Here is an 11,614-nt window from a genome sequence, read left to right on the forward strand (position 1 = left end):
CTTCTGGGCGGCCGACTTTAGGAGTATAAGTCCTTGAAGCTGGCATGACCGGGGCTGTTGAAGCAGTTGTTGAGGACGCAGTGGCCTGTAAGGTTTCCTTGGTGACAACAACAGGGTCTGGAGCCGCCTTTGTTGTTGAGCTTGTGGCAGGAGTGGATGTCTTAGTCTTGGTGGGAACAATCTTTTTAACAGGAGGAGTGGGTGTCCAGCTACTGATAATACTAGTAGAAGATACCGGAAGCAAGATGGAAGCTAATGAAAAATGGTAAAGAGAAAAATGGTCAACCTAGAAGTCAGCATGTGGTATCTACAGCTGGCAACCTGGAGGTCAATTCATTAAAATGCTTTTACTTGTACTATACAGTTGGTTTTTAAGATACACTGTAGGCTGTGGGTTTGATGTGCGCACACAAAAAGAAACTCAATGAATAGTCCAAAAACTAGTTCAACAGTCATTGTTAAAAACCCCTTTAAGTGTTTTTTGAACTCATTTTCTGCAGATTTTCTCCAGATTGTTAGTTATAAGTGTCAACCTTTCATCAAGTTGTTCCCAGCCATTAAAACCAGGCTACTGAGGATGACTAAAAGACAGAAGGCTTCTGAAACTTTCTTTTCTTTACGACTGGTTTCTTTCCGTGAAGACCCAGCTTTCCTAAAAACTTGATGACAGTCCTTAAGTATATGACCTCAAAGGAAAAAGGTGTGGCTCCATTAAACATCCCTGATAGCATGCAGCTCTTTAGAAAACCTCTAATTTCCTTGGACCTGTATATCACACAGCTCTATTGTTTCAGAGCTGCACGCTAAGTCATAAACAGTCTCCTTCTTTCTTTCTCCCTGTTCCCTTCAATGTTGTAACAACAAATTTTGACTGAGCGTATTGGGTCCATTTATTCATTGGTCTACTATTGTTTTTTTTTTTTTTTTTGAGCCAATGCATTGGGCTGTTTTAAACTGTAACAGCTATAGCTATGTGGTGCCCCAAATGTCCATCACCCCCACCACCCCACAGAAGGTCATAGAAAATTTCAAAGGGTAATGGGGTCTCAAAGTCAACAATTCTGTGTTAAATTTGTATTTTCCAGAAGGATTGCTAATTGTAGGGGGATGGTGGGGTAACAGTTTAAACCTGAGCCTTTCATGGGTGGGGTATGGATACTGTCTGGCCAGACTAGCACAATCTTAGCTCCAATAGCGGTCCAATTTAATACATTCAAACATACCTTGATCAACTTTAGCTGGCACCTCTTGTTTCTTCACAGGTGATTTTGGACTTTCCTTGAGAAGCCTTTGCCGTGTGTGCTCCTGCTCTTTCTGAATCTTTGGCTGTTTTCCACGTTTGTCTATCTTGTACTCTTCTGCCATTTTTTCAAACTTTCTCCGTTCCTCATTGAGCAATTCCAGCTTCTTTTTCAATTCAGCTTCCTCTTTGTCTAGCTTTGCTCCTTTTAACTTCCGTTCATCATCCTTGCCACCGCCACCTTCGTCCAATGATGCTTGTTCCTGCTTGCTTTTCACAGGGACTTTTCCATCATTTGGCTCCTGCACATGCACCTCATCTGGTGGCTTCCCCGTTGTCGTAACTTGCACTTTCTCTCTTTTCTCTGGATGCTTTTCAGTCTTTCTGTCCAGCATTTCTTTCTTTACTTTGCCCAGAAGCTTTTCATTCTTTTTAACTTGCCCCTCTTCCTTTCTCATGTTATTAATCACATTCCCTTTGCCATTATGAATCTTCTGGCGAACCACCTGATCATCTGGCATTTTCTCCTTGTGCCCTCCTTTATCTTGCTGCTTTCTCAGCATCTCCAGTTTCAGCTGCAGCTCTTCTTTGTTCTTCTGCACTCTTTCTGCTTCCATTTTCTCACTGAGCTCAACTTCTTTAAGCTGTTTTCTCAAACTTTCTAACCTTTGCAGCCGTTCTTGTTTATCCCTCTGTTTCTTTTCTTCAGCCATGGCAGCCTTTCTTTGAAATTCTTCTTTTTGCTTTCTCAACATTTCCTGTTCTTCGTTTCTTGTTTCTTGTTTCATTTCTCCCTCCACTGGTTCCCCTTCAATTGGCTTTTTCACCTCACTACCTTGAACCATGTTATCATCGCCGTGAGACTTCACTCCTCCATCTATGTTGTCATCATTGCCAACATTCTGCTGATCCGATTCTAAATGTTCCTCTGCCCTCTCAACATTAGGCATTTTGGCCACATCTTCAGCTGAGAGCGTAGGTTCCAGGTGGTCTTTCTCTTTATCCATTTGTTCTCCATTATCTTCCTTTCCCATCTTCTGATCTGCTTTTCTCCCCGCTTCAGAATCAGGGGTTCCATGATCAGGAGTTTCCGCTGGATCATCAGGATCAGGAGTTTCCCCTTGATCAGTCAGCTTCTGGTCCACTTCTGAACCCTTCCGTAACCTCTCAACCCCACTGTCAACAACACCTTCTTCTGTTGGAGCCTTACTTTTAACCTGTAAGAGGTCCAAACCATCATCTTCCATGTGGTCTCCTTTTGTTTGACTTTCTACCTCATCAACCCCCTGTCTGTTCAGGTCTGTAGTATCCCCTACCTGCTCAACTTTAGGGTCTTCATCCCTAAGCGTGTCCTCCTCGCCACCAGTTGAGCCCTTGCTTTTTACCCTTAGGTGCTCCAGATCCTCATCCGACAGCTCCGAACTTGTTGCTGGTTCTGTAAGTTCATGATGTTCTTGATTATCTTGTTGAATATCATCATTGCTGTTGCTATCAATTTCCTCTTTATTTTCAGCAGTTTTTGCTGAATCTGAATCTGTCCTAGAGGACACATACGGCACAGAGGCAACATCCGGCCATATTTTTTTACTCTCATCCGCACCTTCGCTACTGTCAGTAGTCCGTGCAGTCTGGGAATCCTCGGTGACAGATTTCAAATACTTAGAAACTGTAAATTGTGGAATGTCTTGTTCCAATTGCCCTCTCCCCTCCAATGTGTCTGGCACATTTTCTTGAGGTTCTTTGGGGCTATCATCACTGCTGTCTTCAGCAGCTTCATCTAGATTCTAATAACAAAATATAACATACATCTTTAGAAATAAAATAATAAAGACCAAGAACAACAAACAAACAAAAATAGCAGCCTGTCAATGTTAAATAATAGTAGTAAAGAGTACTGTCTTTCTTTGTATATTTTAGTGCAAAAAACCTACTCCCAACAGGAGTAAATACAATCATGTAGGAAACTCAAAGTATAAAACAACATCAAATGAGCAATTATGAATTAAATTACAACATGAACCCTACGAAGTTCTTTTGAATTACCCTGGCCCTCTACCCTGGGACAAGTACCGCTGAAGAATTCTGCACCCTTGGCCCAGAACATCTGACTTTGTCCCAAGAATTGACATGTGGATTAATATGGATATCAAGACTATTAGATTATTAATTCCAAGGCTATTTTCATGATAGCATCATTTTACTACAACTACAATACCATAACTCATCTCAGATTTTTTTGTTAATTTTACTAATGAAAACTACAAAGAAAAGACAAAAGAAACTACAAAAGACACTACAAAGAAAAGAAACTATAAGGATTCTGGTAATTGTAGTAAAATGAACAAGACCATTGTGAAAAGAGCCTACTGGACAATGCATAGAAAAGATAACCTGTCCATTCACCAACCTTGGTGTCTGAATCTTTACTGTTCTCCTCCGAGAGGAAGTCTTCTTCTTCCTCATATAAAGGAGCTGCTATCTCAGAAATTATCTGAGAAAGAAAGCCAGGGCTTTCCTGGGTTTCTACTTTGTCAGCATTTTCTGCTGCTGAGGCCTGCAAGAGATCGAGAAACACTTGTAGAAGATACAAAGTCTCTTTGAATTCCAAAAAATCCTTACATTGCACTTTGCTCTAACTAGTTTTATATGTATTTGCCATTTGCAAAATAATTGTAATAACACCAAAAAACAATGGTCTTGCTAACTTAAGAAAAATTCTTTAAGAAACCAATAAGTAATGAAATTTCCTGAATAAATAACCTACAGTATTTCAGTCTCAATTCTGTGATAATGAACAACAATGTTCATTTGTCCCAGTTGTACTTCAATAAAGTTTGCAATCCAGGCATTTGCTTTAAAAAAAAATGTAACCTCGGTTCCACAGACAATTAATGAACAAAACTCTGGAAAGTTAGTTTACTAACTAAGAATAAACACCACTGAGCTCTTGCCAACAGCTACCTGCACCCTACAAACGACTTGTTAATGACGTCAACAAAACAGACAAACAATAGACAGACCAACTAATTTCACTAAAAAAAAAGCCAATGGACAATAAATTTTGACAAACAAAAGAAGGATCCAAATACACCAATCCCTTTTCACAAAACATCTTTATTCTATTTTACCTGTCCCAGACATCAAAATAATCAGCTTATTTCCACCAATACATAATTCAAAATGCAGTCTCAGAAAACAACACCATTTTAGCATCCCAGGGAATGTTTGTAAACCAAGTGAAGAACTGTTTTATAGTCTCTATGTCCTGCCAATTAAAAGGCCTCTAATGTCTTCTAGGCAATTTCTAGACTGTTTGTAAAGTTTCAATATTTTAGATTTTTCATCGAACACATGGCTGAAAATACAGGAAAATATATGAAATCAATGCCCTTTATGGTGTGAAATCTCAGTTAAAAATTCATCGGTGGTGCTTAAAAGAACACTGTACCTGATCTTGACGATCTTCCTCAGATCGCTTACCAGCTGTGGATTCTTCCCTCACATGCTGGTCAATATTAACATTAGACTCTGAAATATCAAACAGATAATGTATATATAGATAATATTTAACCTATAGTACTAATTATTTTACAAATAATGTTGTTTTTATTCATTGTCATTTGGGAAGTGTTTTAAAAAAGCATTAGTTATCTGCCTTAATAAGCCACTACAACTTGTCTGCATTTGTTAAACAATAATTATTGTTATATACCTAGACTTTCACTCAACAAAACAAGCACTGTGATTGGTTTATTCTTGGCCATGTGTCCCTGATCAAATACAAATGTATCCCAACCGGGATACAATTCCGCAGTTGTTGCCCTCTCAGTTGTTTGTTTGTTTGTTTGTTTGTTTTGCTGTGATTGTTAAAGGGAAAGTCTAAATCTATAACAAAGCACTTAATAGGTGGTCCCTCGGGAAACTAGTTAGTTTTGTTTTTCCTCCAGTCCTCTCAGGACTCTCGGGAAAACAAAACTACCTGTTTCCCTCGGGACCATACGTTAAGTGTATATTATTACACTGTATGTTGCTGTTGTTGTTGTGTGACACATAATTTGCACCATAATGCTCTCAATGTTTAAGTATTGTGAGTTGCCAAGTTGAGTACTGTACCAGTTACTGAAAAATGGCACAGATCTGAAGATGCTTTCCATTTGTCAAATGGAAAGAACCAATTTGAAAGGCTTGTTATACAAAAAATCAAATTCATTCGAAATGCTGCATAAGAATTTCTGAATATGCCACTCAGAATTTGTACATACAGAATTCATGTCCTTCAAAGTAGTATATTCTATTTTCAAACTTAGTTTTTAACATACTACAGTACACATACATGTAGTTACAAGAAATGGAAATTTCCTTTATAATAATATTAGTCCAGTAGCTAGAGTGCTAACATTGTTATATATCATTGGTGCTGGATGTTTGTACTTAATTAAACTCTCATTTTTTGTGTGGGCATCATCAAGATCTGCCCAAGTTTACATGATTTTTGCAAATTCTAAACCCTGCAGGAAATTCGTTGTGAATGCCGACTATTATTATTTTATTTTTTCAAATTTATATGGTCACTGTGCCAAGTGCCCAAATACCAGTCACTTCATTTATTTTCTGTCCTTTGTAATCTCATCTTTTCCACAGTATCATCAGAACGTTCACTGCCCTATGCCTCCTCTCCACCCTCCCCCCATTTTTTCTTTTGTCTGGTCACAAAAACTTGAAACATGACAGTTGCTCAAGGCGAATAAATCCTCAAAGTCAATTTTAAGGCACAGCTTCATTGCCATGAGGAAATACCTTGTTTGTTTACTCAAATAAACGAAAAGGTAACAACATATGGTAAAAGCCGGCTACCATGATCAATAGAAACTTAGGAACAATTGATAGCGGAAAGAATCCCCGGGCACTGAGCTAAATCGGTCCCATCGAACGAAAATTGGATGCGCGAAAGGGAAATGTCTTTGCAAAATTTTCCTCTCATTTTCTTTCAGAAACAGTCCATTCTCCTTGAAAGAAGCTAGAAAAGTCATATTTTTAGCGAGTTAACCAAAAGTTTTCTCTTTAGTCATTCAAACACATGCCCTCCGTGCGCGAACCACAAGCCGGCTTGACACACTTTTTTCTCCGAAATAAAAATCCCTTCAAAGAAGAAAGGGGTTTAAAAAGACGCTTAAGTGACTTACCTCTTTGATTTAGGTCTGCATCGGACGTTATCGGTCGAAAACTAATAAAAAGGAGAAAAATTATTAGCCTCACCAAAGTGTCCGCCATGTTGGACGAAACATTTTCCCAATCTGCGCGTGCTCGTGATTGTTACGCAGCTGACGTGTCGGTTCGAGAGTAATTTAACGGGGGGAGGGGTTAACAGCTGTTTTAATTCAAAACCAAATAAAACGTAGATTTTTTAGCAAAAAGTTGATGAGATGAAAAACACTTAATCCAAGAAAGATATCAGACTATTATGATGCCAAAAACTGCAATAAAATCGGTTAATAGTGGAAGCAAAATTGTATGAGCAACTCCTTACCCCCACCTACTACGTGTAAAAGATGCTGTCCTTGATGCTATGGAAACGCAGTCAGTTTCTGCATGAATGTTGTCGCAAGTGTTTCTGGGAATTTTCTTTTGGGGGATTTTTTTTGGCAGTCGCAGCATCAAATAAAGTTCTATTTTCCATTTTTGGCATGAAAATTGAAATAAAAAGTAACCTGTCAACGGTAAATAGAGGATAAGAACTGTGGCAACTGAAGCTAGTTGAATAACTTTTCGTTTCCCACCACAGAAAAAAGAACCTAACTTTTTTTGGAAGTTGGACAAACAAAAGTTTAAAATTTGAAATAAGCTCCCATACCAGCCGCTGTAGTTCGAGAAAATGTGGTATTCATTTTCATTTTACACTCTTTTTTTTGTAAGAGCCTATTTTGGTAAGAACGTCAGGTTAAGGCTGAGATGAACTAAAATTTTAAGAACATACTAAGAACATTACCCAGGCTGAGAGTCAGCTGAACACTTTTTAATTACGACCAGGAGCATAAGCTTCTGTTACGACCAAATGTGTTTAAAATGGACAGTTTGAAATACGGATAAAATGATACATGTAAAACTTTCAGTCTATATTGCCCAATCAACCCAAATAATAGGTGACATGTATTGGTCACGTCTGCATAGATTTATTGAAATACTATAACATATAACTAAGAATTAGGAACCTTTCAGGCTCAAATTAACAAAAATAATAAGAACGTTCAGCCTCAGCCCCCAAATTAGACGTTCTTATGAAAAAAAGAGTGTATTTTTATGTATTTTTATCTTTACAGGTCATTTTTGAAATGTTTTCCGCATATAACAATTATTTACAATTTCGTAAACCCAATCGGGGGCTAATTTTGAGTCGCGTCCCATAACTTGCCGATTTGTTAGTTTCGGTTATAATTATTTGCTGTTGCCTACAGTACAAGTGTTCACATTTAAGATGTCGACTTAAGTGGTTACCCGCAGTTGGAAACATTCGGTAAGATTTACTATTTGAGACTTAAAAATTACAGTGTTCAATGTGATAACCTTAATATAACCGAAGCGTTATTCTCCCAAGAATATATGAAGAATGTATAAATTCAACAAATAAACTGTTTTCTCGGTGCCGCGTGCGTTTCGGCCTGCACGCAGACGTCTTCGACGTCTCCTATTTCCCTTGAGCGGAAAGACATCTTCGCGCAGGTTACAGTGCGACGCGCTTTACCGTGGCCACCCAACAACTGAACTTTTTTTGGAAAACTTGTAAAAAGAAGTTTAATATTATAAAAGGTGTTTGTCATCGTGGTTTAAAATGATAGATGAGTTAATCGTTTGTCTCACGATTGAGTCACAAAGATGTGGATCGCGATCCACATCTTTGTGACTCAATCGTGAGACAAACGATTAACTCATCTATCAAAAAGAAGTTTGTTGGGTGGCCACGGTAAGGCGCGTCGCATTGTAAGTGCATTTTGGCTACGCCTTGTGAGGGCTTCTAATAGAGATCCGAACGATAAGAAAATTATGGAAAGTCATATGTTCTTATCGTTGATCTTTATCTTAAAATGCACGTGAAACTCGCGTTCAGAAAAATAAAAAAAAAAGGTTCCGATCAATAAACAGTTTATTATTTTAAAATCTGAGGCTTTACCAACTGAGCTGCTCGACTGCGCTTGCTGTCAAATTAGGACCAAGTCGCGCACTAAGTTGTCTATACTCTCTTATTTATTCGTTGTTTGCGTGCGTTTTGGGGACCAAACCTTAGTTTGTACCATGCGTTTCATTTGTGTCGAATGCCATTCTAGCCGCTCAAATAACTGGCAAAAGATGCAGTAACTGATCAGCTTATAAAGCAAATACGCAAAGAGCAAGTCAGGAAGTAATACTCTTCTCTTCAATATGAGTGGCTAAAAGGAGTAACAAAGTACAGTGTATATCTGGTTGTTAAAGAAAGCTTTAATGGTTACGGCGTATGAATCAGTGCCAGGGCTAAGCTGTCACGGTCCTGTGATGCCTCGTTTTCGCCTTTTTTGTTTCGTAAGTGGCAAAAATCTCAGCATTTTAAAATATGCTAATCTATACTGAACTGAAACACGCACCAATGTAGAGATATTTCCTTACACAATGGTTGTATCAAAAATTTATTCGCACATGCGCACCTCAGCTCAAAACGGGTTTTTAAAATTCTTAACGGTCATTTCATTTGCTGTTCTACGAACTGAAAGACAACTTAAATTTCGATCGAAGATTGGCCTCTGAAAACTTTATACGGGGATAAGTCTGTCAAGAGTTTGCCACACTGCGCCAGGATTCGGACAGTTTTGAAGATTTTAAAGTGATGGTGAAGGTCTCGTCCCTGAAGAGATGTACAGTTGACACTGGCCTGAGATTGTGGCAGTATCTATCTAACGAGCAAAAATGCTCCGATTTGGGTAGGACCTGTTAAGTCGATGGAGCGCCCGGGTAAGTAATGTTGTTGCAATGTTAAACATTCCAAGTTGATGAACTCATTTGCTGTCCAAAGCACCTTTTGCTATCATGCTCTTAGGCCACTGAATTTGCTTTGCCCTGCGGAAACCATGCCTAGATGAGAAGGGTCGGATGAATCAGACCAGAATTAAATACATAAATGCAACGAATTTCCTACCAAATTGGAAGAGCAAGTGAACACCCCGCCATGGACCGCTTCCAAGGGCTTGTCAAAAATTTACAGTTTTCTTTGGTCCAGCCATTTACATATTTCCCACTGACGAGAAAAAAAAATTATGCGCATGCCAATTAGATCACCCCATAATTTCATCAGGTCACATCTTCACACTTAAAGTGCCTTTGCATTATTTTTTTTTATTTTTTATTCTCTCACCTGAATCTACACATCTCCCTAAGAACGTCTGCGAAAAAATGTTTCAATTTGTAGAAAACGCAATTATTCGACAATTTCTTTAATCCTGTAATTTTACGGTCTACCCAGGCCGCTAACTGGGCCATGGCAAGACCGACGGACGTCATGTGACTTAGATTCAGGAACCAGCGCTAGAGTGTTGCAAACGAAGTGGATGGAAAATAGTGAGTGTTGGTACTATATTGTTGTCGACTTTCGTGTTATATCTGCAATGTCATGGATCAGCTGAAGAGAGTTCTGACACAGAAAGGAATATTGAACAGCTAGGACGAAATTGAAGTCAGGTGTTCCTTAATCTACGTCACAGCTCCGAGAAGAACCAAGAGAAGACTAAGAAAATCGATTTTTTTTTTTTTTCACGAAACGTCTTTCAGAGACGTGTTCTTTCAGATGAGAAAGTAATAAACATTACATTAAAGGCACTTTCAATCGAGTGTAAATGAGGCGAAAAATAGCATTTAGGCCATGATTTAAGTTAGTCGGAAGGTCGGAAGGTTGCTCGTAAAAATGACATTTTCGCGAATTACCAAAACATCAATACTACGCGTGCGTAAATGTTTACCGCGATGATCTGGTAACCAGTCGTTTTGGCGGGAAAAAGGTGCGCACACGCGCCGCTGGCGGGAAAAAGGTGCGCACACGCGCCGCTCGCGCTGCAAGCAAGTGAAGTCAAGTTTCAAATAATTTTCAAAGTTTCAACAAGTTTTAACGTTAACGTTTCGGGGGTTTTAACCTTGTTATTGAGTCAAGGCATAGCAAGACGATACCCATTGCACGAAAAAGCGAACAGGAATGCTTTTTTGTGCAACGAAAACCATATGTTTAAAATGTTAGATGATGCAAAGCCTTTGCATCGATCTACATGGGTAAGTTTTTTTTGTCGTTATCGGTATAAATAGCACATTTTGACAAACTTTGCGGCTTAGCTTAATTTCTCGTATTAGTGATCCGAATAAACGTTTTCTAGTTGACCCGATAAGATGCGAGCAAAAAGGAAGAAAAGTGAGGAAAACGGGACTAAATATGATAAGTCGAAAATTTCATTTATTCAATTAAATTACGAAAAATTTTGAAGTGTGTGAATTCCTGAAGTAACATTTTTGAGAAAATGCCTCAGTAATTTGAAAGAAACGCTTATCTCATATACTGCAAAGTTCATCTCAGACTATATTTGGCCTAAGTAGTGAGAAGAAAATGCCATTTGTCCCTTGAATGTATGATTTTTCCCGACTGGGCCCCTAGCAGCGAATTGGTTGACACATTCCAAGTTTGTTTAAGGCGTGGGGCTCTCTTGGTAACGTACTATAACATATTTTGGACAAAGAATTGTGCATGGTGAGTTGCACAAGAATCGGATCTCAGGTTTGTTTGTTAACTAACTGAGGTGATATTTCCCAAAACGGTGGAATCTGGATCGAATTTATCAAATCTGTCCCTGGGTAGGTAAATTGACTAAGCAACTGACTCTCCCACACGGAACTGAGTTAGAAATTGTCTCACGGGTACAGCTCAATTTTCAGGGGTAGTTCTGAAAAGGCTGTTAACGGCGCACATGCGGACGTATAATTTTGAAACTGGGACTAAACGATAAACATTTATTTCTAATTTACTTTGTTTTTCCGTAGCTTTATAGAAATGCAGAACTATACATCCAGTCAAAAAAGAAGAAAGGATTCCAGATCCAAACTATGTTGACAAACAAACACGGAGAAATGGATATTCAAATGTAAGTTCCGTTTGTCTTCCTTTCCTTCTTTCTTTGCTAGACAGTTTAATGTCAGTTCTACCCACTTAAAACAACCAGCGATAAAGCTCCGATACAAATGTTTATATTTCCATACTAAATCGTCAACTCAGTTGAGTACAGGCCTGAGGGGCCCGTTTCTCGAAAGTCCCGGTAAGTTATCGGGCCCGATAAGTATATTTTTAAATGTTTTTTCGCTGATTACACAGTGAAT

General features: G+C 38.7%; 1 protein-coding gene and 1 long non-coding RNA gene across 5 annotated transcripts in view; one reads left to right on the plus strand and one right to left on the minus strand.

Annotated features, from left to right (window-relative positions):
- The window catches only part of LOC146487406 (uncharacterized), a 31,106-nt gene extending 24,574 nt beyond the window's left edge, over positions 1-6,532 (minus strand). Inside the window, exons 1-5 of the mRNA XM_085089050.1 lie at positions 6,424-6,532; positions 4,689-4,768; positions 3,648-3,794; positions 1,224-3,024; positions 1-252 (exon numbers count right to left, since the gene is read on the minus strand). Coding sequence (XP_084945176.1) covers positions 1-252; positions 1,224-3,024; positions 3,648-3,794; positions 4,689-4,768; positions 6,424-6,511 — 2,368 coding nt within the window. The 5' untranslated portion in view covers positions 6,512-6,532. The remainder of the gene's footprint in view (positions 253-1,223; positions 3,025-3,647; positions 3,795-4,688; positions 4,769-6,423) is intronic.
- Positions 6,533-10,329: 3,797 nt separating this feature from the next.
- Positions 10,330-11,614, plus strand: part of LOC146487407 (uncharacterized) — a 4,799-nt gene continuing 3,514 nt past the window's right edge. For all 4 annotated transcript variants that reach the window (XR_014857825.1, XR_014857826.1, XR_014857830.1 and 1 more), the window contains exons 1-2: positions 10,330-10,522; positions 11,282-11,382. This is a non-coding gene — a long non-coding RNA (uncharacterized LOC146487407). The remainder of the gene's footprint in view (positions 10,523-11,281; positions 11,383-11,614) is intronic.

The sequence above is a fragment of the Pavona decussata genome, unplaced genomic scaffold, assembly GCF_977016875.1.
Source record: "Pavona decussata unplaced genomic scaffold, jaPavDecu1.1 SCAFFOLD_16, whole genome shotgun sequence".
NCBI classification, from domain to species: Eukaryota; Metazoa; Cnidaria; class Anthozoa; order Scleractinia; family Agariciidae; genus Pavona; species Pavona decussata.